The sequence below is a fragment of the Lithobates pipiens genome, unplaced genomic scaffold (assembly GCF_037356315.1).
Source record: "Lithobates pipiens isolate NorthernLeopardFrog02 unplaced genomic scaffold, aLitPip1_a1.2 Scaffold_88, whole genome shotgun sequence".
NCBI lineage: Eukaryota > Metazoa > Chordata > Amphibia > Anura > Ranidae > Lithobates > Lithobates pipiens.
This window is the reverse complement of record NW_027507912.1, coordinates 265,872-286,520: the sequence shown is the minus strand read 5'-3', so window position 1 is coordinate 286,520 and position 20,649 is coordinate 265,872. Positions and strand designations below refer to the sequence as shown.

Here is a 20,649-nt window from a genome sequence, read left to right as displayed (position 1 = left end):
GGCAGGTCCTCAAACTGGGACATGTTTTGTGCCGACAGCTGGGGGCTTTGAAAACCAAGGGGGTGGAATCCTGACCAGTTCTATTAGCCAGGCTTCAAAGCTGAAGAGATGCCATAGATCTTGTTAGAGCTGCACAATTAAAAACAGCAAGAGTTATCACATTTTTTTTTCACCGTTGGGATCTTGACAAGAGATCGAAAATTACATAGAACCCCCAAAACAAATAAGTGGTTGTTGCAATATTTTATGTCACACTGCATTTGAAAGACAGCTGCACAAATGTTTCTACCCCCGCCACCCCCCCAAAAATGAAAAAAAAAAAAAACACACACAATGGAGCTTGTTTGATTTTATTTGAAAGGTGTATGAAATCCATTTCTAGTACTGGGTAAAGCACAATGTATGGCTACATGAGCAGCAGGAACAGAGTTACAAGATAAGAATCTTTGGCCACTATGGACATATCACAGATCCTGGATAGGGACATGTGGGGGACAGGCGGTTCCTCTGTGGGATTCTTCATTTGAATGTGATGGATTTGAGCTGGAGGTCCACCAAAGACAAGTAGGAGATCACCTCTATGGGAAAGCGGACTGGAAATGAGAGAGGATTTCCGGTAGGTAGATGTATGGTGATCATGTCTTGCTCAAACTGGAAGTAAACCTGCAAGAAAGAAAAAAAAAAAAAAAAAAGTCAATAAGTGATCTACAAATGATTGACTTGAGGGTAAATGAGAATACAATTATTCAGAGTCACACACTTTTTCTTATCCCCCATGTACACTTCAATGTCACATTATTTCCTCTATTGCCCCCCCCCCCCTCCCCCCGATCAGACCAGCAGCAACCATTTGCTAGGTGGTATATAATAGCACACAATGGTAGCGTGATGGATGGAATCAATTGGATCTTCTATGCGGGAGGTCCTCATCCTTCATGGAATGAGCTGAAGGGGTGACCATCATAGCAAATCCTTTATACCCTTGAAAAATGGAACAAGTTCCCCCACCAGCGGGGTTTTTAGGCAGCAAAAAACAAAGATAGATGCATGTCAAATTAATATGAAAAAATGTTTAATATTGGATAAAAACATGAGCTCCACCTGAACACTTAAAAACAAGCTCTTATATACAGAATACAATATTATCAATGGACATACACTGAACAGACTTAGCTATAAATACACTGTATGAAGTAATAACAGTAGAAATATAGTTCTAACGCGTTTCAACCACTTAGGGTCTTCTTCAGAGATGGTCTGTTAATAAAAACAAAATTACACTCATGAATCTATCAAGTGTTCTTTGTATTGGGATTATCTAATTTTTGTTAATATGATTTACCCAATGGTGTGCTTCCAAAGGAATTTTGATTCTATTCATGTTGAGATTTCTATCACAGATGTAGCTTACCACACTGGCCGGCCGCCTATACAAGCACCTACTTCCTATATTTATGGGGGGTACGGTATCCGTGTGACTTCCCGCGAGCCACGCCTCTGGTTTTCCGACTCCACTCCCTCTTCTTGGCATCTTGGCGGAACATACGGACCGGGTAACATCCCAGATATGTGAAGGAAACTGAAACATTACCCTATGGGGGAACTCCACCACTAAGTATTATAACTTACAACTTTATTTCCTTTGGAGAACTTGTTCCATTTTACGATTTGATAGGGGTGAGCAGCACCCTCCGAGCTCTTTGTAGCACTGTGTTCTTCCTGATTATCATCCTTTATACCCTTCACCTAACCCATCATTCAGAGATATGTGCCCAATATGCACAAGGATACCACTTTGCCCCATCCAACATAGACCTACTGTGATGTCTGACCCCTCCTGGAAGGGGAAGACGCTTTCCTTCAGCTCCTCTCCATAGACATCGTCCACCATAGAGTTCAGGATTATCTTGCGCTCATCAAAGCGAGGGTTAAAGTGCAGCACTATATTCTTTTCATCTTTTCCCAAGTTTATGGAAAACCTAGAACGACGGAAACAGCAATTATTCTGCTCAGCTGACCTTGTTGGATATCGTACTCAAGTCATTCACCAGTGGTCCTCCCATGGATACTTCACCATCCCCCACATTATGAATTTACATGATATCAGCTAATATTCCCTCACTGACCTTTAGAGTTGTAGCCACTATGGAACAATTCATCCTGGATGGTCAAAAACAGTGAAGTCATTAAAGACTAGTCTCGGCTCTCTTCTCCCATCCATCCCAATAGTGAGAGGGAGAAAGGAGAGCAGAGTGTCACTACTACTTTGTGCCCTTTCTCAAGAGATATCTGCCCCAACAGTAGATAAAGTGCTTTGAGATCCCCAGGGAGAAAAAGGGCTACAGAAATTAAAAGCCAAATCCTAAATTATAAATATAGTTTTATTTTTTTGTTCACATCACTTCCATAAGGTGTCACCATCCTCTGAAGGACCAGAAGTCGCGGAAATTCAGCCAACCCCCATGGGGTGTATGTACCATGGCAGGGAAGAGGTCTGCCAAATCAGACCAGTGGAGGGATGGAGGACTGGTAGACAGAGTGTAGATGGGAGTCACAGGATTGTTAGTTGTCATATTTCAGATGATGGCTGACAAGTTGGACAAGTTTTATCCAGGATGACATTTTGTCACAAATGTTGAAGCTAAATTTGCTCCAATCAAATCAATTTGATGTCTGGTATTATTTAAGGGACCAAATTCCCAGTGAGGGGTCAGTAGGATGGACTGTACACAGAGCACACTTCTACTTCTGTAAGTTGTACATTTGGCAAATTCTAGTATTATACAGAGATCAGACGTATATATTATACAATAAGTAGCCAAGGATAAAAGCTTCACCTACCTTTTACATCCCTCCGGAATGAAGCCCCCCACCTCCACGGAGTGACCGGGTTTGAGGCTGAAGTTATACAAGACAACCGTCTGTATGGGAGAAAGGAGAAAATTTACTACAAAACCCGTATACTAGAGGGGCAGGGCCGTCTTACTGAGATCAGCCCAGGGGCCCCAGATGCACATGGGCACCCCCCCAAACAGGGCCAGTCGTATCTAGAACGACAATATCGACACTGCAGGGTGCAATTGTATACTGCAGCCTTCAAATGGTTAATTGAGAGCCGGTCTCCTGGTGATCACCCCGGTGGAAGAGATCAGATTGAGGAAGAGGAGATCCAGAGATGAGAGTGCGAATAGCAGGCTGTTACAGCTTACATGAAATTGCCTCTGCTCTGCATCACACAGCCCCGCCCCCTCCTGACCCCACGCCTCTGATAGACAGAACATCCCATTATTGGACCTGCATTCTGTCTATCACAGGCACGGGGTCAGGAGGGGCGGGGCTGTGTGTGACGGCGAGCAGAACGGAGGCAATTTCATATAAGCTGTAAGAGCCTGCTATTCACACTCATCTCTGGATCTCCTCTTCCTCCAGTCATGATCCGGTCCACCATCTCTCTTCCTCCGCCATGGCGAGGCTGCAGTGATGGGCACAGTGAGGCTTTATACTTTTATTCTCGAGTGAAAAAATTAAAATAAAAAATTGGGACAAGCTTGGAGGGGCCCCAGAGAATTACTCTGCCCAGGGGCCCATGATGCTGTGAAGATGGCCCTATACAGGGGGATGCTTATTACACCCTGTATACTAGAGGGGGGGATGATTATTACACCCTGTATACTAGGGGGGGGGGGGGGGAGGAAAGAGGATGATTATTACACCCTGTATACTAGAGGGGGGGGGGAGGAAAGAGGATGATTATTACACCCTGTATACTAGAGGGGGGAGGGGGAGAAGAGGATGATTATTACACCCTGTATACTAGAGGGGGGAGGGGGAGAAGAGGATGATTATTACACCCTGTATACTAGAGGGGGGGGAGAAGAGGATGATTATTACACCCTGTATACTAGAGGGGGGGGAGAAGAGGATGATTATTACACCCTGTATACTAGAGGGGGGGGGAGAAGAGGATGATTATTACACCTTGTATACTAGAGGGGTGGGGAGAAGAAGATGATTATTACACCCTGTATACTAGAGGGGGGGGGGAGAAGAGGATGATTATTACACCCTGTATACTAGAGGGGGGGGGGAGAAGAGGATGATTATTACACCCTGTATACTAGAGGGGGGGGGAGGATGATTATTACACCCTGTATACTAGAGGGGGGGAGGAGGATGATTATTACACCCTGTATACTAGAGGGGGCGAGGGGAGGGCAGATGATTATTACACCCTGTATACTAGAGGGGGCGAGGGGAGGGCAGATGATTATTACACCCTGTATACTAGAGGGGGCGAGGGGAGGGCGGATGATTATTACACCCTGTATACTAGGAGGGGGCGAGGGGAGGGAGGATGATTATTACACCCTGTATACTAGAGGGGGCGAGGGGAGGGCAGATGATTATTACACCCTGTATACTAGAGGGGGCGAGGGGAGGGCGGATGATTATTACACCCAGTATACTGGGGGGGGGGGGGTGTTTATAACACCGTTTAGATTAAAGACAGGTCATCATTTATACACCCAGCAACACCATAACAACCACATGAAGCAGCACCATACCACCATTGCCCAGACCCAGCAACCCTATACAAATCTATACCTACCACCCTTCATTCTCAAACCCTATTCCTTCCACTTACCATCCCCAACAGCACTATTTGCATGACAGCCCAAAACACCAACAGCACCATACCCACACCCAACAACTAGGGTTGCCACATCATCCCTTTAACACAGGACACATATGAATTACACAGGTTCTGAGGCTGATTTAATGCAGATAAAAAGGTACCAAGTGAGTGTACTTAATGTGTGTCCTGGATTAAAGGGATGATGTGTCAACCCTACCAACAGCCCTACATCATCCATTGTCCTAACCCATCAACCCTATACCCACCACCATCCATACTCAGCAACCCAACCCAACCCTCCCCACACCACACCACCCATTTTCTCAGCTTTTGCAGCTTCCATCGGTACTCATACTCACATTATCTGCCATGCTGCTTCCTTATCCGACAAACTTGTGATGAGCTGCACTTCTACCTCTTCATATATAGGAGGTCTGCTGGGGGCGGAGCCAGTCAGGAGGGAGGAGTCACCCCGCCCAGCTCTCCCTGGACTGAGAATTAATTACAGAGAATGAATGAAATGTGGATGGGGTGTGACTGAGCATGGGGCGCCCATCGTCACTCTGCTGGGGTGTCACCACTCACCACAAACAGCAAGGGGGCAAAAGATGACCGTCCTCAAAGTCATTTCTACAACACAAAGGGGGAGATTTACTAAGACTGGAGAGTGCAAAACCTGGTGCAGCTGTGCATGGGAGCCAATCAGCTTCTCACTTCAGCTTCATCAATTAAGCTTTGCCAAAAAAAATCCTGGAAGCCGATTGGTTGCTATGCAGAGCTGCACCGGATTCTCTACTCTCCAGTTTTAGTAAACCAACCCCAAAGTAACAATTTACATTCCCTGCCCCCCACCTCGCAGGCTATGGGCAGTATGTGATGTCTGTGTACATGGCTATGAGTGGTGTGGGACATCTCTGCACCTGGGAATGGGCAGGGTGGGGCAATTGTACTCTTGGGTACGGGTGGCTTGCAATGTCTGTGCATCTGGCTATGGGTGGCTTGCAATGTCTGTGCACCTGGCTATGGGTGGCTTGCAATGTCTGTGCACCAGGCTATGGGTGGCTTGCAATGTATGTGCACCTGGTTATGGGTGGCTTGCAATGTCTGTGCACCAGGCTATGGGTGGCTTGCAATGTATGTGCACCAGGCTATGGGTGGCTTGCAATGTCTGTGCACCAGGCTATGGGTTGCTTGCAATGTCTGTGCACCAGGCTATGGGTGGCTTGCAATGTCTGTGCACCAGGCTATGGGTGGCTTGCAATGTCTGTGCACCAGGCTATGGGTGGCTTGCAATGTCTGTGCACCAGGCTATGGGTGGCTTGCAATGTATGTTTCTCAACTCCAATCCTCAGGGCGCCTCAACAGGTCATGTTTTCAGGCTCTCCATTATTTTGCACAGGTGATTTAATCAGTTTCACTGCCTTAGTAATTACCACAGCTGTTCCGTCTGAGGGAAATCCTGAAAACATGACCTGTTGGGGCACCTTGAGGAGTGGGGTTGAGAAACTCTGTTCTATAGTATGTCAGTCACTTCCCAATATCCCTCTGTCCAGTAGGGCATGCTCCCAGATGGCACACACATTCCCTGGTTTCCACCACTTCTCACATAAGAGGACTCTGCCCAGACCTCCCATGGTCTGCACCACCTGGTCTGGGGCTTCAGCCTGGAAAGGGCCCTTTAGATGAATAATGCAGGTCAGGAGGTGACGTCTTAATAGGGATGAGCTCCGGCGTGTTCGCATGGTCCATGTGCAGAGCCCGCCAGGAAGTCGGCACAGTGCTGCGCTAATCACAGGCAGTGAGACGCTGCCCCGATGTGCGGCTGCAGAGATCGGGCAATGTCTCACTGCCTGTGATTAGCGCAGCGCTGCGCCGACTTCCTGGCGGGCTCTGCACATGGACATGCGAACACGCCTGAGCTCATCCCTACGTCTTAGTAGCTCTGGGGCATCTCGCTCCCATGCCCCATCTCTAGAGGGTGGCTTTTTCTAAAAGGGGAGCTGTAGAGGAGGGCAGAGATTTTTTTGTTTTGATGAAGGTAACCAGGCCCTTTTTTTCAGTGGGAATGTGGGGGGGGGACGCATCTCCGGAACCTCCAGCACTGAATGTATTCTATTGAAGACTACTGTGGGGATCTATTGTCACTGGGAATCAATTTTTTTTTGTGGGGGGTCTATTGTTGCTGGGGGAGGTCTGTCATGTGTTGGGGGATCTATTGTTGCTGTGGTGGGGTCTATCAAATTCCATACCATTTAGTAGCACAAAATGATCCTTGGTTCTGTACTCGATATAAAAAAAAAAAAAAAAAAGGAGTAGATTAGAACAGAACACCCAGCCTGCATTTAATCTCGTTAGTCATAAGGTTATGATGATTGAGGTCTTCAGAGACATTCAGATTTCCTTGAATAGTTTTTAGTAGGGACCATCTAATGTATGGAGTTCTGTGTTGTATCTCAGATAACGGTGTGTTAGCCAATGCATTCACATTTTCTCCAAACGTGGCCTCATTATTTGGGTACAAGTGTTTAATTGGGGATAGGTTAGTGATTACCATGGTGTTGTGGACATTGGTGGTGCCCTAGTCATGTGTATAACAGACCCTCCCAAATGATGACGAACCTTGGCACCCCAGATGTTTTGGAACTACATTTCCCATGATGCTCTTGCACTCTGCAGTGTAGTTAAGCATCATGGGAAATGTAGTTCCAAAACATCTGGGGTGCCTGAAGGTGAGTGAAACTAGGAGGGGGCAGCGTGACTGGGGCATGCAGAGGAGGTGGGGTATTTAGTGATGCGATTTTGAAAGTAGTATTCCGCTTACCAGATTGGTGGGTTGCAGAGCTGAGGGGTATTTTGAGGGAGGAGGTGGGGGGGGGGGGGATTTTTTTTCTGAGTTCGTCAGAGATGTTTCCCCCACCCTCCCTTGTTTGTGTTGGTCTGAGGGTGCTTCCTATTTTCTTCAGGTGCTGGGGGTATATGTAGCAGGTTTTTCAGGATTTAGGTTTTAGACGGCCATTCAATTTGAGGCTGTTAGTTTCTTGTCATAGTAGCAGACAGGGGTCTATTGGGTCTTTGAACGGGGTGCTGGGTATTTAATTGTTTTGTAATAAAAGGCTGCTATGGCCTTTCAACTCCAGATGAAAGGAGTTTATCTGGTTAATTTGGTAGGGGGGGGGGGGAAGCATATAGAGAACAGCTTCGGCAGGTCCCTCAGTCATGCTTCCCAAGCCCAAAGTGAGAAGGTTGGCAGCGCCAGGGAGATGGCTCCTAAATCTGAGCTGCCCTCTGTGGGGGTGGGAAGACTTCCCCTTTATAGGTTATACTGGAGGAGATCCTCTAGTCCCAACCTCCCTAATTAAGGTAGGTTTTTGGCACAGCCAAGATGCAAAACCCTGCTCTGGCCAGGGCAAGAGGACAGATTGTGGTTATAAAACGTGAACTCCCAAACGCTGGGAACAAATGAGAGAGGGCCTAATTTTTGCAGTCAAAAGACCGACTTTACTGGGTTAGCAAGACATTGCTGAGCAACTGTTGGCACTTTAGCTGTAAAGATGGCAGGTCCTCAAACTGGGACATGTTTTGTGCCAACAGCTGGGGGCTTTGAAAACCAAGGGGGTGGAATCCTGACCAGTTCTATTAGCCAGGCTTCAAAGCTGAAGAGATGCCATAGATCTTGTTAGAGCTGCACAATTAAAAACAGCAAGAGTTATCACTTTTTTTTCACCGTTGGGATCTTGACAAGAGATCGAAAATTACATAGAACCCCCAAAACAAATTTTATGTCACTGCATTTGAAAGACAGCTGCACAAATGTTTCTACCACCGCCACCCCCCCAAAAATGAAGAAAAAAAAAAAAAAAAAAAGACAATGGAGCTTGTTTGATTTTATTTGAAAGGTGTATGAAATCCATTTCTAGTACTGGGTAAAGCACAATGTATGGCTACATGAGCAGCAGGAACAGAGTTACAAGATAAGAATATTTGGCCACTATGGACATTTCACAGATCCTGGATAGGGACATGTGGGGGACAGGTGGTTAATCTGTGGGATTCTTCATTTGAATGTGATGGATTTGAGCTGGAGGTCCACTAAAGACAAGTAGGAGATCACCTCTATGGGAAAGCGGACTGGAAATGAGAGAGGATTTCCGGTAGGTAGATGTATGGTGATCATGTCTTGCTCAAACTGGAAGTAAACCTGCAAGAAAGAAAAAAAAAAAAAAAAAAGTCAATAAGTGATCTACAAATGACTGACTTGAGGGTAAATGAGAATACAATTATTCAGAGTCAACACACACACATTCTTCTTATTCCCCCCATGTACACTTCAATGTCACACATTATTTCCTCTATTGCCCCCCCCCCCCCCCCCAATCAGACCAGCAGCAACCATGTTAGGTGGTATATAATAGCACACAATGGTAGCATGATGGATGGAATCAATTGGATCTTCTATGCGGGAGGTCCTCATCCTTCATGGAATGAGTTGAAGGGGTGACCATCATAGCAAATCCTTTATACCCTTCACCTAACCCATCATTCAGAGATATGTGCCCAATATTCACAAGGATACCACTTTGCCCTATCCAACATAGACCTACCGTGATGTCTGACCCCTCCTGGAAGGGGAAGACGCTTTCCTTCAGCTCCTCTCCATAGACATCGTCCACCATAGAGTTCAGGATTATCTTGCGCTCATCAAAGCGAGGGTTAAAGTGCAGCACTATATTCTTTTCATCTTTTCCCAAGTTTATGGAAAACCTAGAAAGACGGAAACGGCAATTATTCTGCTCAGCTGACCTTGTTGGATATCGTACTCAAGTCATTCACCAGTGGTCCTCCCATGGGTACTTCACCATCCCCCACATTATGAATTTACATTATATCAGCTAATATTCCCTCACTGACATTTAGAGTTGTAGCCACTATGGAACAATTCATCCTGGATGGTCAAAAACAGTGAAGTCATTGAAGACTAGTCTCAGCTCTCTTCTCCCATCCATCCCAATAGTGAGAGGGAGAAAGGAGAGCCACTACTACTTTGTGCCCTTTCTCAAGAGATATCTGCCCAAACAGTCCCCAGGGAGAAAAATGGCTACAGAAATTAAAAGCCAAATCCTAAATTATAAATATAAAAAGTTTATTTAATTTTTGTTTTGTTCACATCACTTCCATAAGTAGGGATGAGCTGAACACCCCTCTCTGTTCGCACCAGAACTTTCGAACGGACCGAAAATTCGTACAAACTTTAGAACCCCATTGAAGTCTATGGGACTCGAACGGTCGAAATTAAAAGTGCTAATTTTAATGGCCATTATGCAAGATACTGTCCTAAAAAGGGTTTGGGGACCTAGCTCCTGCCCCAGGGGACATGGGTTAATGCTTAAAATGTTTTTAAAAATGGCCGTTTTCTGCGGGAGCACTGATTTTAATGACGATTAAAGTGAAAAAAAATAAAAATAAGTAAATATCGTGCCGGGGGTGTCTATAGTATGCCTGTGAAGTGCCACGTGTTTAGAACAGTCCCTGCACAAAATGACATTTAACAGAAATAACGTCATTTAAAACTGCTTGCGGTTTTAATGTTATATCTAGTTCCGGCAATATGGATGAAAATCATTGAGAAAAATGGCATGGGTAGCCCCCCCGCCCATTACCAGCCCCTTTGAGTCTTGTACAGATATTAAGGGGAATCCCGTACCCATATTTAAAAAAAAAAAAAAAAAAAAAAAAGGAAATACGTGTGGCCCCCAGGCCCTATATACTCAGAACAGCAGTATACAGGCGGTGCAAACAAGACAGGGACTGTGTAGGTTTGTTGTGTTAAGTAGAATCTGTTTGTAATTTTCAACTGGTACATTTTTAAAGTGTAGCTCCAGTCTATTTTTAAGCTCTTTGGAAAACATAGGGAAGGGTTATCACCCCTGTATAATTTGTTTTGCCGTCCGTCTTTTTTCATCTCACTTGCTGTTGTCTCCTTCCGTTTGCAAGTTGGATGTTTGAAAGTAGGGGCCTGCCCTATATGGTGTTGGTTTTGCCACAACATTGTAAACCCTCAAAGTGACTCTTGCTGGGCGCTGGAGCGCCCTGCTGTGAACGATTATATCAAGAATTGTAATTACATGCCCCTGTTAAACAGGGGCTGAAAAATTGGGCCTTAGGCACTGGTGCCACAACACTGCAACCTCTCCCATATACTCTAGTTGTGGTGCAGGAATGAGCCCTGCTGAAAAGCATCAAAAATTGGAATTAAACTTGGGCTGGTGGCATCACCCAGAACCAAAAATGTTCTTCCAACATATCAGTGGAGGAGGAAGAGAATAGACAATCAACATAAAAAGGACAGTCACTCAGCATCGGCAGTCTTGAAGGGATGTGATATTTAAAAAAAAAAAAAATTATTCAGTTACATCAGCTTCAGGTGCTTGGTAGCTGTGGGTGATCCGAGACCGATTCTTCTTTATGAAGGTCAGTCGATCAACTGATTCGGTAGACAGGCGCACCCTGTGATCGGTAACAAAGACACTAGCAGCACTGAAGGTGCGTTCCGAAAGAACGCTGGATGCAGGACAGGCCAGTAGCTAAATTGCATACTGTGCAAGCTCTGGCCAGTGATCCATCTTCAAGACCCAGTAAGCCAGAGGATTTTCGGTGGGAAAGGTGTCCAAGTCTGACCTTGCCCCTAGGTATTCCTGCACCATGTAAATCAGATGCTGGCGATGGTTGCATACAGATGCATACCTTGGGGCTGCGGACCAAAAAAAAAAAAAAAAAAAAAAAAAAAATTGTCTGAACGCATCAGTCAGACGGCCACCTTCACCGCTCCTTCTGACCGATGCCTCAGCAACATGTTGTCCAGGACCAGGAGTTTGTAACCTCCCAGTCTCTGGGAACACGTTGCACAGACCTTTCTGCAAGGCCTCCTGGAGATGCCTCATCCTCTGTGACGGCGAGATAAGGTTGGCAACCTTACCCTTGTACCGTGGATCAAGGAGTGGCCAGCCAGTAATTGTCCCTCTCCTTGATCCGAAAAATACGAGGCTCCTTCTGCAGGCTTTGCAGCTTAGGTTAGCTGAGGCATTTGGTCCTGAGTCGCCTGGGTCACTAAGGACAACATGATCCACAGCTATCTCCTCCCAGCCACGTTCAAGTCCGTAAACCATCCCTACAAGACGGCTGCTGCTGATGCTGAGTGCCAGCCTCCACCTCCATGCTGACACAATCATCATCCTCTTCCTGTGTGATGGGTGGCACAGCAGGAACACCGTCTGGATAAAGGGGGCCTTGAGAGGCAAGGAAATCTTCTTCCTGCCCCTGTTCTGCCTCAAGTGCCCTGTCCATTATTCCACGCAACAAATGCGCCAACAGGTGGACAAGAGGTACAGTGTCACTGATGCATGCACCGTCACCGCTCACCATCCTTGTAGTCTCCTCAAATTGAGACAGGACAGTGCATGCATCCCTGATCATGCCCCACTGGTGTGGTGAGAAAAAAAACAGAGCTCCCCTGACCCTGTCCTGGTGCCGTAGTCGCACAGGTACTCATTGATGGCCCTCTGCTGCGTGTGCAGCCGCTGCAGCATGGCCAACGTTGAGTTCCACCTGGTGGGCATGTCACATATAAGGCGGTGCTTGAGCAGGTTCAACTCCTTTTGGAGCTCAGCCAGCCGAGCACAGGCATTAAGTGATTGGCAGAAATGCACAGACTTTCCTGGCCTGCTTCAGGACATCCTGTAAGCCGGGGTACCTACCCAAGAACCGCTACACCACCAGGTTAAGGACGTGAGCCACACGTGGCACATGGGTCAGTTGTCCCTATCAGAGGGCAGAGAGGACGTTGGTGCCATTGTCGCAAACCACCATTCCTGGCTTAAGCTGGCGTGGTGTCAACCACCTCTCGGCCTGCCCCTGCAGAGCTGACAAAATATCTGCCCCAGTGTGGCTCCTGTCCCCCAAACAAACCAGCGCAAGCACGGCATGGCATAGTTTTGCCTGCGTACTTGCGTAGCCCCTGGAACGCCTACAGAGCACCGCTGGTTCTGAGGACAGAGCACTGGAAGAGGCCATGGAGGAAGAAGAAGAGGTGGTGGAGGAGAGGTGTGTCACAACCAATAGTAACATTTTGGAGGTGTGGTGGTGGAACCACCTCCAACACTACTGCACCTTGTCCTGCATCCTTCCCAGCTGCCAGAAGAGTGACCCAATGGGCCGTGAAACACAGGTAACGTCCCTGTCCATGCCTGCTGGACCACAAGTCAGCAGTAATATGCACTTTACCGGCATGTGGAAGGCTATGTCCTTGCCTCGCTGGACAGGGCGGTCAGTGGTAGAGAGCCGGAATCGCCTTCCGTGAGAAAAAGTGGCGTTTGGGGACCTGCCACTGAGGAACCACACATTGTACAAACTCACGGAAGGGGGCCGAGTCTACCAACTGAAAAGGCAGCAGTTAAAGTGCTAGCAATTAGCCAAGCTAGCATTCAACCGCTGGGCATGTGGATGGCTGGGAGTGAACTTCTTTCGACGGTCCAGCAGCTGGGGCAGGGACATTTGCCTGCTATAATTGGACGTGGGTGTACTGATAGCAGAGTGCCCTGAAGCACTTGGCTGTGACACACCTAATTCTACACCTTCATTCCTCTCAGAGCAGGTTTCAGAGAGGACTGAAGGTCTAGTGGGGTTGGAGATCCCAGCTGATGAGGAGCAAGGAGAGGTCCGCTTTGTTCTTTGGTGTGAGTCTTTGAGGTATGCTTGCCAACGAGCTGCATGGCAGGTCAACATATGTCTGGTCAAGCATGTGGTGCCCAAGCGGCTGATGTTTTGGCCATGGGAGATACATTTGAGACATATGTTGCAAATAGCAGTGGTGCGATCGGATGCACTCGTCTCAAATAAGGCCCACACCAAAGAACTTTTAGAATAACTTGCAGAGGCAGCGCCCTGCACAGGCGGAGCTCTGAGGTGTGATTTAGTTGGTGTGCTGCCCCTAAGCTGGCCCCCGGAGGGCATCCTGCCTAGTTGGACATGTGCCGTCTCCTCCTCCTCTCCTACCAGGCACCCACGTGGAGTCAGTGCCCTCATCATCCCCTCCCTCTTCAGCGCTGGAGTAAACCTGGCAGTATGCTGTAGCTTGTGGAACATGACTGCCAGATTGCTGTCCTTCTTGAGCATCACCTCTCTGCGCTCAAGCTACTGCCTTCCTCTAGCTGGGTATCATCATCAGAGCCTACAAAACACTGGGCATCCTCCTGGAGCATGTACCCAACACTGTGCTCAAAGAGTTCAGGAGACTCCTCAGGAGGATGTGGTGGGTCTAGGGAAGGAGTCACTGATGATGACATTGAGAGGAGGGAAGACGATGCGTTGGCAGCTGCTTTGCCAATACCCTGAGCCTGGGTGAGAGAGGATGAGGAGGATGAAGAGGGCTTGGTCATCCACTCTACCAAGTCGTTGGCAGGTTGCGGCTCAACATGTCCAGCTGCAGAAAAGGACAAGCATGTCCCATAGCCACGTGCTGACGACGATGCACCGCGTCCACGACCAGCACTGTTGTCTCTAGACAGAGCCCGTTTGCCCTCTTTTATCGGCTCATGCCTGTCTGCCTCTCCTTGCTGGCCTTCCAGACATGGTAGTGGCCTGAAGGGAAAACCAGCAATTGGGTAGTGTATATTGTGACACACACACGGCTCAATTAGAGAAGAGCTATGTAGGTGATATAACGGTGTATACTGTGGTCAGGGCATGCAGACAACCACTACAGAAGAGCAAGAACGCAAAATCGTCCAATAACGAATGGTGTATACTGTGCTGAAGGTACACAGAACACCCACTAACTCCTACAGACGCCAACACACTACACAAGGCCACCACGCTGGCAGCCTTATATAGTGTGGGGCGTGTACTACACAGCCTGAGCTATGATTGGCCACAGGCAGGATGCCTGTGGCCAATCATGGCTCTCCTCGCTGCCAGCGCTGTGATTGGCCAAGCATGCGGGGTCACAGTGCATGCTTGGCCAATCATGAGCCAGCAATGCACTGCGATGGTGCAGTGCACTGTGGGCCGTGAGCACCACACGAATTTGGAGCGAATGGCCCATAACGTTCGGTATTTGCCGAACAGCCGATGTTCGAGTCAAATGTATGTTCAACACGAAGCTCATCCCTATCCATAAGGTGCCACCATCCTCTGAAGGGCCATTAGTCCTGGAAATTCAGCCAACCCCCATGAGGTGTATGTACCATGGCAGGGAAGAGGTCTGCCAGTCAGACCAGTGAAGGGATGGAGGACTGGTAGACAGAGCGTAGATGGGAGTCACAGGATTGTCAGTTATATTCCAGATGATGGCTGACAAGTCAGACAAGTTTTATCCAGGATGACATTTTGACAACAAATGTTGAAGCTAAATTAGCTCCAATCAAATCAATTTGATGTCTGGTATTATTTGAGGGACCAAATCCCCAGTGAGGGGTCAGTAGGATGGATTGTACACAGAGCACACTTCTACTTCTGTAAGTTGTACATTTGGCAAATTCTAGTATAACAGAGATCAGACGTAAATATTATACAATAAGCAGCCGAGGATAAAATCTTCACCTACCTTTTACATCCCTCTGGAATGAAGCCCCCCACCTCCACGGAGTGACCGGGTTTGAGGCTGAAGTTATACAAGACAACCGTCTGTATGGGAGAAAGGAGAAAATTTACTACAAAACCCGTATACTAGAGGGGCAGGGCTGTCCTACCGAGATCAGCCCAGGGGCCCCAGATACACATGGAGGGGCCCCCTCCCCAATCAGGGCCAGTCATATCTAGAGTGACGATATCGGCACTGCAGGGTGGAATTGTATACTGCAGCCCTCAAATGCTTGATTGCGAACTGGTCTCCCGGTGATCACCCCGGTGGAAGAGATCAGAGGGAGGAAGAGGAGATCCGGAGATGAGAGTGCGAATAGCAGGCTCTTACAGCTTACATGAAATTGCCTCTGCTCTGAGTCACACAGCCACGCCCCCTCCTGACCCCATGCCTGTGATATGCAGAACATCCCAGCATTGGACCTGCATTCTGTCTATCACAGGCGTGGGGTCAGGAGGGGGGCGGGGCTGTGTGTGACGGCGAGCAGAACGGAGGCAATTTCATATAAGCTGTAACAGCCTGCTATTCACACTCATCTCTGGATCTCCTCTTCCTCCAGTCATGATCTGGTCCACCATCTCTCTTCCTCCGCCATGGCGAGGCTGCAGTGTTGGGCACAGTGAGGCTTTATACTTTTATTCTTGAGTGCACAAAATAAAATAAAAATTGGGACAGGCTTGTAGGGGCCCCAGAGAATTACTCTGCCCATGATGCCTTGAAGATGGCCCTGTACAGGGGGATGATTATTACACCCTGTATACTGGATTGAGGGAGGGAGGATTATTACACCCTTTATACTGGATTGAGGGAGGGAGGGAGGGAGGGAGGGAGGATTACTACATCATGTATACTGGATTGAGGGAGGGGGGGGATTATTACACCCTATATACTAGGGGGGGGGGATTATTACACCCTGTATACTAGGGGGGGGGGGGATTATTACACCCTATATACTAGGGGGGGGGGGGGGGGATTACACCCTATATACTAGGGGGGGGGGGGGGGATTACACCCTATATACTAGGGGGGGGGGGGGATTACACCCTATATACTAGGGGGGGGGGGATTACACCCTATATACTAGGGGGGGGGGATTACACCCTATATACTAGGGGGGGGGGATTACACCCTATATACTAGGGGGGGGGGGGGGATCACACCCTATATACTAGGGGGGGGGGGGATCACACCCTATATACTAGGGGGGGGGGGATCACACCCTGTATACTAGAGGGGGGGGGGATTACACCCTGTATACTAGAGGGGGGGGGGATTACACCCTGTATACTAGAGGGGGGGGGGATTACACCCTGTATACTAGAGGGGGGGGGGATTACACCCTGTATACTAGAGGGGGGGGGGATTACACCCTGTATACTAGAGGGGGGGGGGATTACACCCTGTATACTAGAGGGGGGGGGGATTACACCCTGTATACTAGAGGGGGGGGGGATTACACCCTGTATACTAGAGGGGGGGGGGGATTACACCCTGTATACTAGAGGGGGGGGGGATTACACCCTGTATACTAGAGGGGGGGGGGATTACACCCTGTATACTAGAGGGGGGGGGATTACACCCTGTATACTAGAGGGGGATTACACCCTGTATACTAGAGGGGGGGGGGGGGGATTACACCCTGTATACTAGAGGGGGGGGGGGATTACACCCTGTATACTAGAGGGGGGGGGGGGATTACACCCTGTATACTAGAGGGGGGGGGGGGATTACACCCTGTATACTAGAGGGGGGGGGAGATTACACCCTGTATACTAGAGGGGGGGGGAGATTACACCCTGTATACTAGAGGGGGGGGGAGATTACACCCTGTATACTAGAGGGGGGGTGGGATTACACCCTGTATACTAGAGGGGGGTGGGATTACACCCTGTATACTAGAGGGGGGGGGGGAAAGGGGAGGATGTTTACTACACCCTTTATATTAAGAGGCAGGTCATCATTTATACACCCAGCAACACCATACTAACCACATGAAGCAGCACCATACCATTGCCCAGACCCAGCAACCCTATACCAATCTATACCTACCACCCTTCATTCTCAAACCCTATTCCTTCCACTTACCATCCCCAACAGCACTATTTGCATGACAGCCCAAACACCAACTGCACCATACCCACACCCAACAACTAGGGTTGCCACATCATCCCTTTAACCCAGGACACATGAATTACACGGGTTCGGAGGCTGATTTAATGCAGATAAAGGTACCAAGTGAGTGTAATTCATGTGTGTACTGGATTAAAGGGACAATGTGGCAACCCTACCAACAGCCCTACATCACCCCATGTCCTCACCCATCAACCCTATACCCACCACCATCCATACTCAGCAACCCAACCCTCCCCACACCATACAGCACTATACCCACCACTGCCTTCAGCCCACACAACCCATTTTCTCAGCTTTTGCAGCTTCCATCGGTACTCACATTATCTGCCATGCTGCTTTCTTATCAGACAAACTTGTGATCAGCTGCACTTCTACCTCTTCATATATAGGAGGTCTGCTGGGGGCGGAGCCAGTCAGGAGGGAGGAGTCACCCCGCCCAGCGCTCCCTGGACTGAGAATTCATTACAGAGAATGAATGAAATGTGGATGGGGTGTGACTGAGCATGGGGCGCCCATCGTCACTCTGCTGGGGTGTCACCACTCACCACAAACAACAAGGGGGCAAAAGATGACCGTCCTCAAAGTCATTTCTACAACACAAAGGGGGGAGATTTACTAAGACTGGAGAGTGCAAAACCTGGTGCAGCTGTGCATGGGAGCCAATCAGCTTCTCACTTCAGCTTCATCAATTAAGCTTTGCCAAAAAAAAAAAATCCTGAAACTGATTGGTTTCTATGCAGAACTGCACCGGATTCTCTTCTCTCCAGTTTTAATAAACCGACCCCAAAGTAACAATTTCCATTTCCTGCCCCCCACCTCGCAGGCTATGGGCAGTATGTGATGTCTGTGTACATGGCTATGAGTGGTGTGGGACATCTCTGCACCTGGGAATGGGCATGGTGGGGCAATTGTACACTTGGGTACGGGTGGCTTGCAATGTCTGTGCACCTGGCTATGGGTGGCTTGCAATGTCTGTGCACCAGGCTATGGGTGGCTTGCAATGTCTGTGCACCAGGCTATGGGTGGATTGCAATGTATGTGCACCAGGCTATGGGTGGCTTGCAATGTATGTGCACCTGGCTATGGGTGGCTTGCAATGTCTGTGCACCTGGCTATGGGTGGCTTGCAATGTCTGTGCACCAGGGTATGGGTGTCTTTCAATGTCTGGCTATGAGTGGTGTGGGACATCTCTGCACCTGGGAATGGGCAGGGTGGGGCAATTGTACACTTGGGTACGGGTGGCTTGCAATGTCTGTGCACCTGGCTATGGGTGGCTTGCAATGTCTGTGCACCTGGCTATGGGTGGCTTGCAATGTCTGTGCACCTGGCTATGGGTGGCTTGCAATGTATGTGCACCAGGCTATGGGTGGCTTGCAATGTCTGTGCACCAGGCTATGGGTGGCTTGCAATGTATGTGCACCTGGCTAGGGATATTTGTGCACCTGGCTATGGGTGGCTTGGGATATTTGTGCACCTGGCTATGGGTGGCTTGGGACATCTTTGCATATAGCTATGAGTGTTGTATGATGCCTGTACAACTGGCTATGAGAGGTGTTTGACATCTGTGCACCTGGCTATGGATGGCATGGAATTTCTATGCACCTGGCTATGAGAGGTGTGGGACAAATTATTCTCTGTGCCTTATCTACATGAAATCAGCCTCACAACCCGTGTAATTCATATGTGTTCAGGTTTAAAGGGATGAGGTGGCAACTCTAAGCACTTCTCCATGTATACTAAGTCCTCACCATTAGTGTGCATCACCTCATCACAGGACCTGCAGCTGAGGGGGATGAGGACACCTTCCATAGCAATGTTTCTCAACTCCAATCCTCAAGGCGCCCCAACAGCGGCTGCAGAGATCGGGCAATGTCTCACTGCCTGTGAATAGCACAGCGCTGCGCCGACTTCCTGGCGGGCTCTGCACATGGACATGCGAACACGCCTGAGCTCATCCCTACGTCTTAGTAGCTCTGGGGCATCTCTAGAGGATGGCTTTCTCTAAAAGGGGAGCTGTAGAGGAGGGCAGAGATATTTTTTTTGTTTTGATGAAGGTAACCAGGGCTTTTTTTTCAGCAGCTCCGGAACCTCCAGCACTGAATGTTGAATGAATATTGAAGCTGACTGCTGTGGGGATCTATTGTCACTGGGAATCAATTTTTTTTTGTGGGGGTCTATTGTTGCTGGGGGGAGGTCTGTCATGTGTTGGGGGATCTATTGTTGCTGTGGTGGGGTCTATCAAATTCCATACAATTTAGTAACACAAAATGATCCTTGGTTCTGTACTCGATATAATAAAAAAAAAAAAAAGGGAGTAGATTAGAACAGAACACCCAGCCTGCATTTAATCTCGTTAGTCATAAGGTTATGGTGATTGAGGTCTTTAGAGACATTCAGATTTCCTTGAATAGTTTTTAGTAGGGACCATCTAATGTATGGAGTCCTGTGTTGTATCTCAGATAATGGTGTGTTAGTTGGGAAGTTGTAACTCGGAGGTATCTGCAGAGGGGTGAGTGGTCACTGAGCCGGTGTGGTGCGGCTGGGAATTTTAGTCCACTAGATCCAAACTTGATGTTGGTTCATTGTGACTCCTAAGGCCAGCAACCTTTATCTTATTGTTATTTGATTATGAATATTATTGTTTGTTTTAAGGAATGTTAATTTTTTGGTTATTTGTTAATAAATGGCATTCACATTTTCTCCAACGTGGCCTCATTATTTGGGTACAAGTGTTTAATTTGGGGATAGGTAGTGATTACCATGGTGTTGTGGACATTGGTGGTGCCCTAGTCATGTGTATAACAGACCCTCCCAAATGATGACGAACCTTGGCACCCCAGATGTTTTGGAACTACATTTCCCATGATGCTCTTGCACTCTGCAGTGTAGTTGAGCATCTTGGGAAATGTAGTTCCAAAACATCTGGGGTGCCAAAGTTCACCATCACTGACCTATGCAACTATGATGAATTGTCAGTATGTGGCCTGGAGGTGAGTGAAACTAGGAGGGGGCAGCGTGACTGGGGCATGCAGAGGAGGTGGGGTATTTAGTGGTGCGATTTTGAAGGTAGTATTCCGCTTACCAGATTGGTGGGTTGCAGAGCTGAGGGGTATTTTGAGGGAGGAGGATTTTTTTTTCTGAGTTCGTCAGAGATGTTTCCCCCACCCTCCCTTGTTTGTGTTGGTCTGAGGGTGCTTCCTATTTTCTTCAGGTGCTGGGGGTATATGTAGCAGGTTTTTCAGGATTT

The 20,649-nt window shown here is 48.2% G+C and overlaps 2 protein-coding genes across 2 annotated transcripts; both read right to left on the bottom strand.

Annotated features, from left to right (window-relative positions):
* Positions 1-334: 334 nt before the first annotated feature.
* On the bottom strand, positions 335-5,027 carry LOC143973650 (galectin-1-like). The gene is made up of 4 exons (XM_077474508.1): positions 4,996-5,027; positions 2,842-2,921; positions 1,820-1,979; positions 335-663 (listed from the first exon to the last, which is right to left on the bottom strand). Exons 1-4 carry the CDS (start codon positions 5,005-5,007, stop codon positions 520-522), a joined length of 396 nt encoding a protein of 131 aa, XP_077330634.1. The 5' UTR covers positions 5,008-5,027; the 3' UTR covers positions 335-519.
* A 3,478-nt stretch (positions 5,028-8,505) lies between these two features.
* On the bottom strand, positions 8,506-17,920 carry LOC143973648 (galectin-1-like). The gene is made up of 4 exons (XM_077474506.1): positions 17,722-17,920; positions 15,234-15,313; positions 9,238-9,397; positions 8,506-8,834 (listed from the first exon to the last, which is right to left on the bottom strand). Exons 1-4 carry the CDS (start codon positions 17,731-17,733, stop codon positions 8,691-8,693), a joined length of 396 nt encoding a protein of 131 aa, XP_077330632.1. The 5' UTR covers positions 17,734-17,920; the 3' UTR covers positions 8,506-8,690.
* Between the last annotated feature and the right edge of the window lie 2,729 nt (positions 17,921-20,649).

Excerpts from the sequence above, each read along its gene's own strand:
- LOC143973650 (XM_077474508.1), bottom strand. Across the intron at positions 1,980-2,841 it reads ATTCCGGAGGGATGTAAAAG|GTTTTCCATAAACTTGGGAA; the intron begins GTAGGTGAAGCT and ends CCGTCGTTCTAG. Across the intron at positions 664-1,819 it reads AGGAGGGGTCAGACATCACA|GTTTACTTCCAGTTTGAGCA; the intron begins GTAGGTCTATGT and ends TCTTTCTTGCAG.
- LOC143973648 (XM_077474506.1), bottom strand. Across the intron at positions 9,398-15,233 it reads ATTCCAGAGGGATGTAAAAG|GTTTTCCATAAACTTGGGAA; the intron begins GTAGGTGAAGAT and ends CCGTCTTTCTAG. Across the intron at positions 8,835-9,237 it reads AGGAGGGGTCAGACATCACG|GTTTACTTCCAGTTTGAGCA; the intron begins GTAGGTCTATGT and ends TCTTTCTTGCAG.